The 17209-nt window shown below is 38.4% G+C and overlaps 1 protein-coding gene across 2 annotated transcripts in view; it reads left to right on the plus strand.

The window, feature by feature from the left end:
* The first annotated feature begins 7135 nt into the window (after positions 1-7135).
* The window catches only part of LOC115448010 (zinc finger SWIM domain-containing protein 4), a 94315-nt gene continuing 84241 nt past the window's right edge, over positions 7136-17209 (plus strand). For both annotated transcript variants that reach the window (XM_037439096.1, XM_037439097.1), the window contains exon 1: positions 7136-7475. In XM_037439096.1, the coding sequence (XP_037294993.1) occupies positions 7178-7475 (298 nt within the window). In that variant the 5' untranslated portion in view covers positions 7136-7177. The remainder of the gene's footprint in view (positions 7476-17209) is intronic.

The raw sequence follows: 17209 nt of genomic DNA on the forward strand, positions 1-17209 counted from the left end.
CTAAGACCTAATCCCTATCAGTAGTAGAGGAGGCCCAGCACTTGGCCAATGTATAATACAGGACTTATTATCTATCTATATCTATCTATTCTATACTTATAATAAATCTGTAGAGAAGTCAATTCTGTACATTAAATATATTTCCAAAATAACTATCAGGGGGTGATTAGGGATCGATACTGATGCCAAAAATGCAATTAGTAAAATTTTTGTCTGTCTGTCTGTCTGTCTGTCTGTCTGTATAAACGTTATAGAAACAAAAACTACTCGACGGATTTTAACGAAACTTGGTACAATTGTTTGTCATACTCCTGTGTTGGTTATAGTATACTTTTCATCACGCTACAATTAATAGGAGCAGAGCAGTGAAGGGAAATGTTGGGAAAACGGGAGAAGTTACTCCATTTTTAAGCTTCCGTCGCGTGTGCAACCTTAATGGTTAAAGCTACACAGAAATCATGTATGACGGAAATGTTCTCCTTAAAATTATGTAAAAAATATCCCACGACAGCATATGTCTATCTTTTATGGTTCACTCACAATAACACGTGTAACTACCGATAGCTTAGCAGTTCGAAGCTTTCTCATTATATTTGTCTACTCTTACGTTTATAACACTCTCAGTCATCCCTAATTAAAAAAGTTAACATTATTAAATATTCCATAAAAAAGAATCATAGAAATCGGTATAGAAACACCAAAGTTATCCATGAAATACGCTAATAATAAGCCATCATGCGTGAATACTGAATCATGCTATAAGGATTATTTTTGTATATATATAAGGTCGCGAACGCATAGGCAGGCGGCTTGCTTGGCACCTAGAGGCTAGCGAATCACCTAGCGAGTAGCTTCGTAAAACGAACATTCTCGAACGTTCGCGACCGACTCCATTTTTGAAGTCCGAAATCCACGCGGGCGAAGCTGCGAACGGAAGCTAGTATATAATATAAATATAGCTAAATATACTAATTCATAACAAGGTTTGTCAAGCCTAAATAACAACTTATTATAAAAACTTAGGGTCACGCGTTGGACCTCGTGCGTGTGCCGAGAACACTTGGCCTATTTCTAGACCCTAGTGATTTTATAACCTATAATTAAATTTTATTTATAAATTATAACTAAATATATTTTATTTATTCACACTAATGGTTTCTTTTTATAAGTTTATGATAAGACTTGCAGGTTGCTTGGCTGATAAGGCTTTTTTTTAGTACGTACATACGTAATGTGACCCCACTGCACCTGATGTTAGTGGAGTTAGATCCAATAGAATGTCGACTGACGAGAGATGATTATCGACACTTGACACAATTATGCCGGCCTGTTGGAACCGGATATACACAGGCTGATCCCGGAACGCGACACACTTATCTGGGCCACGATAGGTTTTAACACCTTGTGTACGGTGGTCGCTATCCAGGCAGATATTAAATATACCTTATCACCCGCCACAACAAAGAGGGCAAAACCATCAACACTACGTACAATCTAGGTTCAATGTTCTAGGTCCTAGAATATTGAACATTACAAAGTACTACTGCAATGCGCTCGTCGTAATACGTTTAAATGTTTCTATTATATCCAGTCATTATACTAGCTACTTTGCCTTTAAAACGGACGACAATGTTTGCATCCAGCTTGTTGGCAGAAGTAGACCAAGCGACGATACCCACACAGACACACATTCGCGTATAATAGACTTACATAACTTGGAAATAGTGTAAACCAAAGGTCCAAATTCCTCTTATTACAGGAAAGCAAAAGTGGGACATTCTATAGGTGAATAAATGAATGATTCCCTCATAGCCAAATTAGGGGACCGGACAGGTATTACCAAAAAATCTGAAATTCAGTTTAAAGTAAAGTTTGTAATATTAAAAATAGTATCTCATATTTGTTTTTGTAAAAGAGTTGTGATTTGTATTTTTAAATCAATAAATAAAATACAATAATTATAATATTTTTAGTCTATTCTTTACGGCAAATGAAACACCAATCACGGCGCATGACGTCACACGTGGGTAAAATGTAAACAAACAGACGTCATCTGGATGTCATACCGCATTGTGTTATTTTCTGAGGTTATTTTAATGCTTTAAATGTGTTTTTTGACACAGAACTACTCTAATAATTAATATTAATTTATACGGGACGTTGTTACTATCTTCCAGCTTAACGTTTACAAATTGTTTAATCGTCAATCATAATTGACCGCAAAAAATATCGTTGGTGCGTCGTACCTGAATGTAATAATACTTCTATATCTTTACCAAACAAATTATTTATTGATGTACCACGAAAAACACATATACGAATAAAGTGGTTGCAGTTAGCAAGACGAACCTACGACGGAATGTCTGCAGACTCACCGATTTAGTTCTGTGAGGATCACTTTGATGTAAGTAAATAAAAAATAGTGTTTCGGTTTAAAATAAACCGATGAATATTTCAATTAATTAAATCTTTTGTACACCCAGGGAGGTTATGGTTATGAGATGTATTTATTTATATTTTAGCTGCCACATGATATGGAATAGAATATTTATTTATATAGAATTCTGGTTGTTACACAGTAACCTGAGATTGCCTGAGATTACCACGGTCTATGCAGTGTTGCCAGATCATAATTTCTCTTTACCCCAGGATTATTTGGAATTTAAAATTTTATCCTTAAACCAATCATAAATAATTCGGTATTTTTTTTTCTATATCCTTATCTATGCAGACGCCACTTCTTTCTTCACTTCCACTTCAATAATTATTAATTTAATTATCTCATTTTATTAGGAACAACTAGCTGTACACGAAAATTGTATTGAATAAAAATTATAATTGTTTCATGGCCTACAATTTTGTATGAAACATCTTTCTCTAAGCTCAATATTTATTACAATACCGTGAAACAATAGCTTTAATACCTTAACTCGTAGAATTACCCCAAAAATTACCATAAAAATACCCTGCTGATTCAGTTTTACCCTAAATCTAGGGTAAATAACCCTAATCTGGCATTATTGAATCACTGTTCAAATGACAATACTTGTCAAGTTGCTTTATCCACGTATGACGTCACACGAGACGAAATGACATAATGTAGCGTTTGCGCGGGAATTATAGCTATTTAACATTTAGGCATGGTTTTATGTACTTTTTAAGCTTTATTTGTGCAAAATACTATTTTTCTTGGCTATTTATATCCACAATGATCAATTTAAAACACCTTCTGAAAATTTGTCCGGTCCCCTATTTGGGCCACAGCGGCAAATCTTAACGGAGACCAGCTAACTACGCAGGAGATATTATAGTGCACAAGTGTGTACGCAATACACGGGTGTACTTATTGTTCCTTCACTCTCATAGTCCGGTGAGACGGTAATCCGACATTATCGGAGAAAAACATAATTAAGTGAGACAGCAATCCGACATGACCGTAGAGAGATCAGGCCTAGGACCAATGGACTTACGTGCTTTTTTTAAAGCCTTAGTAAGCAAACGAGCAAGCCGTCCCCCGGATGGTAAGCAGCATCCGCAGCATCCGCCGCCAATGGACTTTGCAATGCCAGAAGCACAACCAAGCCGTTCGCCTTCCGGGAAGTGAGCACTCTTTTTAAGCCTCGTTTAAAGAAGGGTAAGTCATAGGACTCAGGGAACACCGAGGCAGAGAGTTCATTCTAAGACCCCTCTCACCCAAACGATTAAAACTATAACTGAAGTGCATGCTAAAGCAGATGTTTTGACGTAGCTGTGGTGAGCTCGCAAAAAGTTTGTCATATTATATTATTTGTTAGGCTTAGTATTCATTCATGTTGTTTTTTAATAAGTTATAGTATATAGTTGTATGTTTATATTATTGTTAATAGTCCCGCTAGTTAGAATAGGGTGCACCCCGTAATGGCTGTGGGTGTGTGGGTTGTTGCTGAATAAATAAATTCTCATTTATTTTTTTAAATATTTATTTAAGGAGATTGGTCGTTAATTCACGACTATGTCGCTCCGTGCGTCTAGTTTTACCCGTGCCTACTAACTTTTGATGAAATCAATTTTTTGTTTAATAAACCCTTACCCTATTTTGATACAGGAACCGACAACAAATTATTTATGCTAATTCTCAAGTTTGAAGTAAGCTAAATACTATAACTGGTCAAATATATCAAATACAAGCTGGCGTGATGGTGACCTCGTAAAACGTATACTACTGGTATTTACTGATTTAAATTACTTGTTAAATTAATTACAAGTTAATTGACATTGCTACTAATTCAACTGTACGTGTATCGTGTACATTAAAGGTAATGTTTTAGTAAATTAACCACGTGTAATAACGCACTTTTTATGAGTAATGTTTTTAATTATTAATTTATAATTACGAATGTACCATTGAAAGTATTCGTGTGGACTGTGAAGTTTTATTTATTATCCTTACATTAAGTATGAGGTCAGGAAGCCTTATTACTTCTATGATGAATTCATCTTTTTTTCGGGCGTTCTAATCGAAGGACTGCTTTGGTAGATAAGTTTAAGGGGAATTTTTGACTATTACCTATATGGCCATCAACGATGTCTTTTTAAACGTCCATAATTTCAAAAAGATGGATTCAACCCTTTAAACGGCATAAAGCCCTCTGAACCTTACTTACATATAGCTTCGAGTGTCTCGCTCGAATTCAAGGGTTTATATGGAAAGTATCAGTTGTAAAGGTTGGAATTGTTTAAAAGGTAACCTGAAGCATAAAAAAATTACCTTAGTTAACATATCCCGACCAAATAAACATAAAACAATAACTGAGACAGAAGTAAATAAACTTAAAATGGAAGCCGGTAGGAATTAGGTTGTGTGGACGCTTCGTCAATGGAAAGTATTATTTTGCACTTTCCAAGACAAAAATGCATTCTGTATAACATATAATAATAGATTCCAGGACTTAATCTATATGTGCGCCAAATACTCAAATCTTTTATTCTGCTAATCATTTTATACATTCGATTGTTTAACACACGTGTGAACATTGAGCCTGTGCATTAAAATATATTTACTGTCATAAACATGAATTTATTTCAATCTAAAAATTTGAAAATCGAAGCCATCACTGCGCGTGCACACCGCACAATCTAGTGTCCTCATTGTGAGACGCAGCTGTAGATATTTTTTCATCTTCTTATCAAGCGACATTAGTGAACTACGAAAGAGTTTTGTCCGCAGAATTAAATACGGAACTGCTTCTAACGTGTTTAATAAGAACTAGCTTGAGGACATATTTATTTCGTTTAACATTTATTTTGTAGGCTAAATAAGCCTTATTATTATAAAATAGAAATAAGCGATTCAATAGAGAAGTTAAACATCTTTTTTATTTTTCTAATAAACTAATTCGTCTTATGTTTTCTGGCTCCTGTATTTTTATATAGCCATTTTCCTCCTTATATAGGTGGGTAAAATAATTTTGCCAATTTAAAAATAAAATTTTACATATTTGCGTTCTTAATTCGAATTTATCTTGGAGTAATAATCGCGACAGTATATAAATATTCCGTTGTTACAATAATCAGAAAAGATAAAGAGCACGATATAAATATCCGCATATTTTTTTAGCATTGGTTACAAATCAGCTGATTGATTGCGTAATTCGCCATTATTATGTACACAAACAGTGCTATACGTATACGTAGGTAGATAGGTGTCGGGATTTCCTCGCTGTCGGCTGTCGTCCGAGACACGCTAGCGAACCGTCCAGCCGATGCAGCGCTTTATGACTTTTGTTTTCTTTTTACGGTTTTGAAAAAGGAACGCAAATAAAACGCATGTCGTGGTATTTAATTATATTTAAAAAAATATTATTATGCATGTTTGTACTTTCGAATCATACAAGTGCTCTGGCTAGTTCTAAATATTACATAAGTAAAATTTGTATATTTGCAACAATAGTTATTTTTTTTACAACTTGTCAATACAAAATATGTCATCTATTGTAAACATGGTATTATTTTCTAAAGTAACGTCATAAGCGAAACTATGTTTCCTTAAGATAATATTTTTAATAATTTATACTCTACATTTACTTATTAGTTTATTAATTAAATACCATGCGACTAAATATGATGTGTTTTTGGCTTACTGTGTTCGACGTTTATTTCGGAGAATAGTTAAATAAATATTGAGATTTGAGACTTCAAGTTCTTAATGTTGCATTGGATTTACTAAAGCAGTGTTTTATTATAAACTGATGTATGGCAGTGGTTAACATTCAGACCAGCGGCCAGCCTGTCCAAAAAAATAAACCAAAGAATCACTATTAATATTCACGAGTCGCTTTCTACAATTTACACCGACTGGTTTCCGAACACATCAATCTTGTGTTTACCAAAAAAAAATGATAAACAAAAAGGTCAACGTTCCGGCTCGCCATGTAGCCGCTGCAGCACTAAACTCAGTGCAGCGCTGCACCCGCTGTGAATCACAGCTGTGCTGGCAGGTCGGACACCTGACGTCGACGGGCCGCGTCTCCCCGCCGCGCCCGCCGCCGCACGCCCGGCCCGCGTCGTCGACACTCCCCCCGCGCGCCGCAGCCATCAGCTGTTAATGTACCCGCCCCTCCCGCACCCCGCCGGCCTTTCCCCTTCGTTTGTGTAATATGAGGAGTCGAGGCACGAATGGTACGCCAACCAAAATAATTATAATGCATTCAATTTCTACGCACGAAAATTAACAAATTCTTTAGATCATACATTCATATTAGCTTAAGGTTAATATTGAATAGTACTGTTATTTTCCTTTTATATAATATAAATAAAGCTCAACCAGTCATTATAATATCTTCTAAATCTTGGATAGACAGTGTTTCGTATAATTAGTAGGAACGTCAATAACTTCAAGGAAACGTTTCATTAAAATAGCTTATGATTTATAACTTACATGTAAGTAATTTAACCGTCTCACCTCGAACCAGCTATTGATTTTATTTGTGCGGACTGTGAACAATACAAAAATGCCAACTTTTAATAATATATCGCATATTATGCCCGCCAAATGAATAATTTATCGCGGCATGTCGGTCCGGGCCGCGCATCCCCAGTTGGAGCCCGGCGGGGCGTGCGGGGCGGGGCGCGCGCGGGGTCTGTCACCGCGAGGGGGGCACGGCGCTGTCAGTCCGCGGCGAGCGGCCGAGCGAGCGCCATGTCTGTGTGCGCGCCGCGCGCGTGCTGCCGGCCGCGCGCCCCGCCGACTTTGCTGGACATTACAGCAAAAATAGTGGCCGCCGCGATCCCGTTCCAACGCATCGAAGAGCGGTACGAGCGCATCCCGGAGCCGGTGCAGCGGCGCGTGGTGTACTGGTCGTTCCCGCGGGACGAGCGCGACATCTGCATGTACTCATCGCTGGCGCGCGCGCCGCCCGACGACCACCGCAACATCGCGTTCTGCCGCGGCCTGAAGCTGCTGGAGGCGGGCTGCGTGGAGAGCGTGCTGCAAGTGGGTGAGTGTCGAGTGTCGCCGCTGCCGCTGCTGCCGTCACCGCCGCGCCTGCCGCGCCTGCGCCTGTTTACTAATATGCGCCTCGCCCACCCGCGCGCCGTATAAATAAAAACCTCGACGTGTGCGATCGATAGCTGCTCCTCTCGGGAATTATTCATGCGTGGGCTCGTAAAACTTTCAGCAGATTAGGGCCCCGCGAGGGCCGGTGATGAGACCGTGTGGTATCGCTTGCCCGCGACACGCACTGATTCACTTTTATCACAACGATATCGGTTCGCGGAGGCCGCTCGCCGCTCGCCGCTCGCCACAGGCCGCTTCACGTCTCCACGCTTAATCGATTCAGAATCATTATACCAGTTGGGACCGAGTGCCGTACGTACTGCAGCCTGGACCGGCTCGGCGGCGCGGCGCGGCGGCTGACACGGCCCGCCCGGTATAATTACCGGCGGTACATTAACACGCGCGTTCTCGTTCCGCGTGCCCGTCGCGTGTGAAACGACCTTATATCGGTTTTCACATTTCACACGTCACGCAGCGCGAGCGATCGAGAACCTAATTAAAGATCCGCCGATTAATATTATGCAAATGCACCGTGAAATTCGGCTAAGATTAACATAACTCGATGTCCCGTTACATAGGGCATTACACAACCGGATTGTTTGGAGAGCGCCGCCGGCAGCCGCGAGCCGCGTCGCCAGTTGGCATCAATCGTGTGTCGCGCGCCTGGGTAACGGACGCGCATCGACAATTAAGTGTTATTTGCATTGGGTTCGGCTCCGGCCGTGGGAGGAAACATGCAAGCTTGCTCATTATTGACGATTGGGTGACGGCCCGTAATCGCTCCTAATGGCCGGCGGTGGAAATGGTGTTTTACATAATTAATTCAATTATCAATCAATAGATTGGAAACTTATAGTGACTCGCCTTAATAAAGCATATGCGTGCCAATAGTTGTGGAGGGACCCCTCACCGCCACCCCAACGCTCGCACATTAAGACAAATGGAAAACCCAATTCGTCGAACTGAAACAGTACAGCCGCCCCGCCTAGAACTAGTCTAAACTTCAGTCCAACTTTGGCCATGCGGTACAAAAAATACCTGTTTTCATTCGTGGGGGTCAAATCCGGCCCGTGGCGTGGGAGGATGGCGTTACGTATTCATTTGCGTTTATCTACCATCAGATAGGCCATCGCGCGGTCACTGGCCACGTTTGGTGGGGTCGGTCGGACCGCAGATAAAAATAAACAACACGTTCATCTCGTACCGTTTATGGTACCAATCTAAAACGGGTTAAAAAATTACAAAAGGATTTGAGTACATAAGGAAAATCACTATTAACGTGAATATTCTATATAAAATTAACGTAAAAAGAGTTTTCGGCAATCGAACATATGTTCCGGAAGTAGGGTATAATAATACATATCGTTGTTCCAAATATGACTACGGCAGTATTAAAAACTCTATAGGTAATAACTAATTGTATAAAAATAAATTGCGACTATTAAATACGTGTAGTAATGTATTTATTATTGAGACAAATGGACAAGCGGTCCCGATAGATACAGATCTGGTATGAGCTAAATTAATAGCGTATTCGAGTTCCCACACCCATATCTGACTCACAATTTACGGCCGAGGCGCCGCCTACTCCCAAAACTGGCTGATGAACGTTCCAAGAACTTGTCTTCCTCACCGCAAGCCTTTATTTGCAGGTCGTATAGCTAACTAAACATTTAAAACTGGCTGCATTTGCTTGGCATAAATAATTCGTATAAAAAATAATTGCTTATAAATTTGAAAAAAGAATCATTTGAGTAAACATGCCTCAACATAATTTGCTAATAAATACAAACTATCGTGTTATGTATAAAAGTAATCAATAACTGCTAAAAGGTTATAAAACACCCGTGTAGCATTTATCACAACTTTTTTCGTGAGCAAACACGATCTCGACAATTATTTGTTAAAAAAACTTGCAACACCAAGACTCGGTGACACAAACGAAATGTCAGTTGAAAAAATCCGTGCTGCCAACCCACCAAACGGGTATGGCCAGATTGCATGAATAAAATAGTAGCCCTGAAGGTACTGGCTGCGGACGAAGGAACCAAAAATGTACCCCATATATTAATGTATCGAATGCATTATAATTGTCATGCAAAAATAAACGGGCTCGAGCTGTCTGTAAATATTTTAATTCGCTGCAGTGTAGGCAGGTGCGGATGGTTGGTACTGGGGTGCATTTAGTAAAAGAAATGTTGAAGTGTTTGATATCAATCTAAGTATGATTTAGGGGACCCGTTATAGTCCCAAACTAACATTTCATTAGATTCTTGGCATTAGTGGATCTATTTAGGTATCTTTATTCCAAAAAGCTATGTTCGGTCAGTATGCAATATGTACTAACATTTCAATAAATATACAAAATGCTAAAATAGACACGCATATAGTTTCGCTGGAATTTACGCATCTATCATTACTTCACATGACTTGAGTAATGAACTAGTTTATCTAACTAGATAACAGATCAACCTGAGAGCTAGCTCGATAGAGAACTTCTAGTCTATTTTGTTGCTATACTTTTGATAACTAATATTACCTATACTTAAAGACCTTTGGCCTTGTAAGCCAGCAATGCCAATTTCTTTACCATCAGGTGACTTATTCGCTCGTTTATATCTTATGGTCTTCCAGAGATACTCTAAACGACTGCTTGACCAAGTTCCTAACAAATGTCTTATAATCATTCGAAAATTCCACGGTAGCCCTCTTCAAAAAGAAAGTAAGAGTCGAAACGCCTTCAAAATTCCCTATTTTGTGCTGGCTGTCGCTACGCAGTCTGTCTCCGTGTGTTTAAGGTCTTACAAGCATAATATAGACCTAAAACTATTATGTTTACTTAATGTTGAGTTGAAATTAAACCTACAATAATAATACTATATTTGTAACTGTCACAGGCGAAAGATGAAACTTTCCGAAAGGGAGGGAACTCGACACAACATATAGGTACTAATATGCATATTCGGTCTTCAATTCGTTCTATTAAATTAGATTCTACATTAAGGGAAGCGGCGATAGCCTAGTTGGGTGTGGAACGGACTGCCGAGACGAATGTCCGCAGGTTCAAATCCCAAGGGTACACACCTTTTCTAAGAAATCATGTGTCTATCTAATCTAATTTATCGTTCGCTTTAACGGTGAAGGAAAACATCGTGAGGAAACCTGCACACCTGAGAAGTTCTCTATAGGAATTTCGAAGGTGTGGGAAGTCTACCAATCCGCACTAGGCCAGCGTGGTGGACTAAGGCCTATTCCCTCTCAGTAGTAGAGGAGGCCCGTGCTCAGCAGTGGGCAAGTACATAATACAGGGCTGATATTATTATTATTATTTATTAAGGGAAGACGGCAGGAATAGGGTTATATGGACCTTTCGCCACTGGTAATTGTCGATGATGAGTGTATCTAAATAAATAAATATCCAACAATTCCATATAATTAAATCCCACACTAAGATGTCGTATGTTCAAGGACTTTTCGCAAGGTCCGTCACGCAACAAACTGCGAATCAAACATAAACTTGTTTATATTATTTTTTGCATCGATGTATATTTGTGTATGGTTTCCATGATCAGTAAATGCGTGCTTCATTTCTTTAGCATGTCTCTTTAACATTTTGTATTTTGGGACAAATGCTGTTGGTAAATTTTTAATCAAACACAGATTCATCTTTCTTTATAGAATAATCTGCAGTACTCTCTCTTCTGACGTCTCGCTTCTCGAAATTATGCTAACTTAACAATGTCGATGTCTATGCGGTGGTAAACACTTACCAAGACCCATGATCTTTGCCTAGCTTGTGCATAAAAAAACAAATTTATGACTGTATCTTAAAAAGTCTATTCAAATTTCAAGATAAATTAGACTGTTTCAAGAACCGCCACGAGCAAATCTACATCAAACTCGTTTCGTTTGGAAGCCTTTTCGAATTTTTAGAGTACAAGACTGTCTAATCGAAGCCACGAGCAAACGCTACATCAAACTCGCTTCCTTTTGGCCGGCATGAACCGGTGCAACCGGCGCGGCCGCCTCCCGAGACCTCGTTTAATTCCTATTGAATTTTGTATTATGTTTAATGGATGATTTATTATTTACATAGACGGAGGTATTGATCTATTAATTAAGTTTAAAATTCAAAGACTCGGATTGTTGGTTGCCTGTATTGCAATAAGTTCACTATGTTATAGTTAGCGAAAATTATATCGTATATGGGCACTAAATGTTCAATATTTTGTTATAATTGTAGTGCAGTTACATATGATTTAGCAGATAAATAAATTAAAAATACAGGACATAACCGTATCTTCTACGTATTCAAAAACAAATTACTGTTGGTAAAAACAAACAAAAAGGTACTTTGCCCCATACATACCTAGAATTACAAAAACAGTTATATGGTTACAAAATGGTTTCCCCGAAGTTTTGAAGTCTGTATGATTCACACGATAATCTCTGATATCCTCCTGTTTAACTGTCCGCCTTGATGTTAACATCGCTTAATGGCGGGTCAGGTTTTTATTATTTTTTAAGTGACTTAAATTGCCCTATTTGATGTTTATGATTGAGACTATGGTAAAATTTAAAGGGTCCAAAAATGTTCTAAGAAATTTGTATTATGACTGCTTCGGTGGCGAAGTTGTACTGCATGCGTGGTACAGCCGCTCTGAGGTCCTGGGTTCGAATCCCAGGCCGGGGAAAATGATATTTGGGGCTTTCTGCTCGGTATCAGCCCAAAGTCTGGAATTTGTGCCCGATATGGCCATAGCCTCGCCCCCTATCACATCACAGGTGAGAACACTTAGCGAAAAGTGTGTGCACTGGTTGCGCCTCTGCATACCCCTTCAGGAATAAATACGTGTGTGTCCGTTTTTTGTATTATAGTAACATATAAGAAATTTACCACTTAGTTAACTGTCATTCCTACTACAATGCTTCTGACGTAAACAATACCTCACAGAACACAGGCAATGACTCATTCCTGAAACCGCATTTCAGGACTACGCTAAATGCTACGTTACTTTTCCGCCATTGCTGACTCATGGTCACTTCCTGTATGACATTTTTGTGGTGCTATTTATATATAAAACATTGCTTTGAGTAACGTGGATACAGCACGTCAGCTCTGTGGCAGCTTGGAGTGACGTCACCCGTCCCTACATTTGTCGTCTGATACCTAACGATACCTTTCGCTTCTAATGATTGGTGGTGTAAATGAGCAGTCTTCTCTTACAGCAGATGGATAGTTTTATCATTTTTATCAAGGTATAAAAACCTTCATGACGGTGTCAGTTACCACTACCCATTTCATCTCTACAACTCCTACAGGATGACTTAGAGATTGACTCAGGCATTAAGTGCACTTCTATGCGTTTCCTATAAGGTTTTGGGCCAGTAGTTTCAATCTATTTTATTTAACAGTTATATTAAACAGCTAATGTAGATAGTACTTATTTTATTACCATTTGGCAAAATTTTGAGTAACTTTTGTATTTGGTCGGCTTATACATTTATGTGACGAGTAGATTACTAAGAAGTTGTGATTCCCCTTAAATAAATAAATGAATACTGCTACATCAGAAGAATGAATACGTTGCTGAGCACTGGAAATGACAGGTCTGATTTCATTACTCTGTACACGTTTGCACTTTTCGACAAATCATACAATGCAATTTTTACACCGCAGTAACTTTATGTCATTTTGCCTGTTTTATAGTGGCTGTTTATAGTCAGCAAGATTGAAGAAACATTAAGTAAGCGTGATGACTAAGACCTTAACCGTATCAGTAGTCAATATCGACGGTAGCTACAGAGATGGTACTATAAACCTTATGATAAATACACATGGTTTGTTTTTAACTACTCTACTTACTACACTATGACTATACTAAACTAACGGCGCAAGGACGGCGGTAAGGACAGTCCACCCCGTGTACCCAACACCAAAGAGTGACAACTCCCGCGTAGTCATAAAACAGTAACCGAAAAAACTTCGCAGAAGTTACATACAATGTTACGTATAATACTATATACTTTAGTAACTTACCATATATAGTACCTTTATTTTGAGTCCAGACTCCAGATAGTCGTCAGTCTATACAATTATGCAGGCCTATTTGAAAGTGCCTAATCGTTCCATTTTATTTATAAAAAAAATATATAGATAATAGATAATGTAATATTTTACCAGAAATATAAAAATCTAGCATCTTAAAGTTTTTTTATCTACAAAGGGAGGTAGAAACCAATGCAAAACCGCAGCGGTACTATAAAGAATTTACTGCAAAATTCAAAGGACTACAGTACTTGTTCTATGCCTTTAGTCACAAAGCGAATGATGAGTATGTGAACTTTATGACAAATGTAATAGTGCGTTCAATTGGAGTGACTCGATTATTGATTGTGTCATTCAGCAGTAAAGGTCAATTGAAAGGATTTATGTCACTTATGACCATACTGTTCTGATGAGTAACTGTTATTGACTATGGTTTCTACTTTAGGGTATAGAACAATAGTTCTGAGGTTTCTACTAATAAGGGATGCAGCAGTGCAGGCACACAAGCAGTCAGTGATAAATCGAAGCTTGTAACGTATATTCTTATGGTTATTTTATGATTTCACTGATTAAAACATCATTAATGTATCTTTATAATTCAAGTACACACAAGATTAACGTTACATATGAAAAATTGTTGCCAAATTGCTGGCAATTTCAATCACCAAGTTAAAGGAAATTTTTCATTACTCATTATGGAGTTAAATAAACTACTAATGTATATAGAAAGCCTCCTTCATACATCAACAAAAAACAAAACCCTAACTAAACCGTCTGAAACTTCCAAAATCATAAAAAATAGAACATAAGAATCGTCGGTAGGTGTCATGCGTAAGTAATAGGTATCTGCTAGGAGTGATATCTCACGTGAGAATTTTTAGGAAAGAGAATGAGGAGGATGAAGAACCACCATGGTGCTATTACTTTATTAGTTTACAAAGAAAAATAGACTCAATATCAACATAAGTAAAGAATACGTCGCATGCATCCAGCCTAGAATATTTATCTAAAACCTTGCATATCTAACAGAACGATTATTGTCAACGTGGCGGTTGTAATTATTTCTTATCGCCGTTTAAATTGTTCACTTTAAAACTACAAATGTCCAACTGAATGTAATTTTAAAACAATTTGCCCACTATTAGAGGTCCGGAATTTAATGAGGTATTTTTTTTGTTAGAACCGTCATTACTGTAGTTCAACCTTCTACTAACTCCCGTTCGGTTCCTCTTTGAATCCTTGTTGATCGAATAAGTTATTTTTATCTCAAAATATACTATTTACATCGTTGTTTAGAATACTAAACTCAAGACAAAGGTCTTGCTAAACATGCTTAAATCTCAACATAGATATTGACCGTCCTAAGTTATGCTATATATTGTTAAGGTCAGAGGGCCTTATTCCGTCAATAGGAACGAATTCGTCTTTGCAATTACGGACTTTCTATTCGAAGGATAGCTTCGATAGCCGCATAGGTAAGAAAGTCGAAAATCCCCTATTTACCTATATGGCCAAAGCTCTCCTTCGATTAGAAACGGCCGTGCACAAAACGACGGATATACCCCCGAAGACGGAATAATATACAAGCATAGACAAGGAGAATCGTATTTTTAAACAATTAAATACCAAAGGCGTGTAAGCTTCATCGCAAATGCCTAGACTGAGGCGTAAAATGTCATTTTACACTAAATAAGGCTAGGCTAGGCTGTAAGCTTTGTTTAGTCTTATAATATCAACAGGGATATATTCTAACTGCTAGGTATGCTGGGTGGTAACCATTCTACCACACGTAATGCAAAAAACCCTTTTGTATGCCTAATATTAACTGTGTTTTTTTTGTTCTTTATTTTCGTATTTTTATGTGTGTGTAGAAAAATAAATGGTTTAAATAGGTATTAAAAGGGTTGAGACATTACTCCAATTCTATATTATAAGCCTTACCTAATCTTATATTGTGGTGACTGTCTGGCACTGAGAGGATTGAGGCGTTCCTCCACGTCAAGTTAGCCATATACCTGGTAGGAACCCGTTATTTAACGATACTCAAATAAATTCCGATTCGTGAGTGTCACTACAAAAACACGCATTCCAATAGCTCACGTCGTGAAGTCTTAATTACGTGCAGTTTTGAACAATTCAAATGGATTCCGCTCATTCGTATGCTACATCCATTAGTCTGTCACGATTATGGATAATTCATATCTGGTTTAACATCATTTCATATTAATGGTTTAGCAATGCTCGTTTGCCGTTCACAATAATGTTTAAAATTCATTTGTGTACTGAGCATAGGTATGAAATGTAAGGGTGCATTCAGGTTAGTGGAGAAGCTGTCACAAATGATCTTGCGCATGATTTTATGCACCCTTTAGGAACTGAAAGGTTGACGAACTAAAGTGCATTCCTTGAACTTACAATGGTCGGTGCGTCCCGGTAAAAATAATTTCTCTCCGTGTTTTATAATAAATCATAAATCAAATTCCCCATCTGTCGCTTCTGCGTGATTGGAAATGTAGACTTGAATGTTACTTCGTATAAAAAAGACGTAAAAATATGACCTCCTATATAATTTTACACCATTCTTCGAGACCTCACTTATCCGAGGCAATCATAATACAAGTACGTCATACTGGCGGCTAAACTTATATCCATAAAACAAGTTAAACACCTATAGAATTCAAGAATTTTTACAACGTTCACACAAAGAGTCGTATCCTTTAAAAAAAACATCTGTCAATACAAACGCGATTCATAGCAACAAAGAATATACTGAACAAACTGACAAACTGAATGCTCTTCTGTCCAATAACAGAGTTTCATAGTGTCTACAACAAGACCGTTTCTGTCGCCCGACCTCGTAGCGAAACCAATGAAACATGAGCCGTCGGTGAACACCCACCGATCCCTCTATGGTTTGGAAACCTGTAGAACGGGAACGGTGAGGGAGACCTGCCACATCTGGTCGCATCTACAAAGACGCGCTTGTAAGTTCCGAAAGCACCGCCACATTTTAGAGCCCATTCGCAATATTGTGTTTGCCGTTCGCGTGGACTTACCGGGTGTGGGTTAAGGGTTATTTTGCAATAACAGTGATGCCGGTTTATGGTGGTGTTACAAACGCGCTTGAAGGCAAACAAGATTGTGCACAGTCGTGAATGCTTGATTTGATGGTCAGTGGATAAATGTTGATTGTTAGAGGTATAAAGGGCTCGTTGAGAAGGCACGCGGAATTTTGGAACTGCTTGGAGCCAATCTTCGCAACTCTCAGACGCCATCTTGATTACTCATAGACAAGCTGACACAAGCGTTCAATTTAATCGATTCGTTATCTTGTTTATACGTGAGGCGGTAGAAATCAGTCACATAGCGCACCTACATAGGCTTTGCTGGAATCAATATCTCATTTAAATAAGGATCGGCCATACGTCATTAAGTCGCTTTGAGCCTTTTGAAGTGTTTTTTCTGCGGTCTCAGGTAAGGTTTATTGTACCTGGTATTTCACCGCATTGGAGATGAACTGTTCACTTTTGAAAATAAGTAAATTTTAAGAGTACAAGGAAAATATTTTGAATAATGTATACTGAGGAAGACGGTTTTTAGTGAAAAATTAAGTATTACGAATATAA

The sequence above is a fragment of the Manduca sexta genome, chromosome 16 (genome assembly GCF_014839805.1).
Source record: "Manduca sexta isolate Smith_Timp_Sample1 chromosome 16, JHU_Msex_v1.0, whole genome shotgun sequence".
In the NCBI taxonomy this organism is placed as follows: Eukaryota; Metazoa; Arthropoda; class Insecta; order Lepidoptera; family Sphingidae; genus Manduca; species Manduca sexta.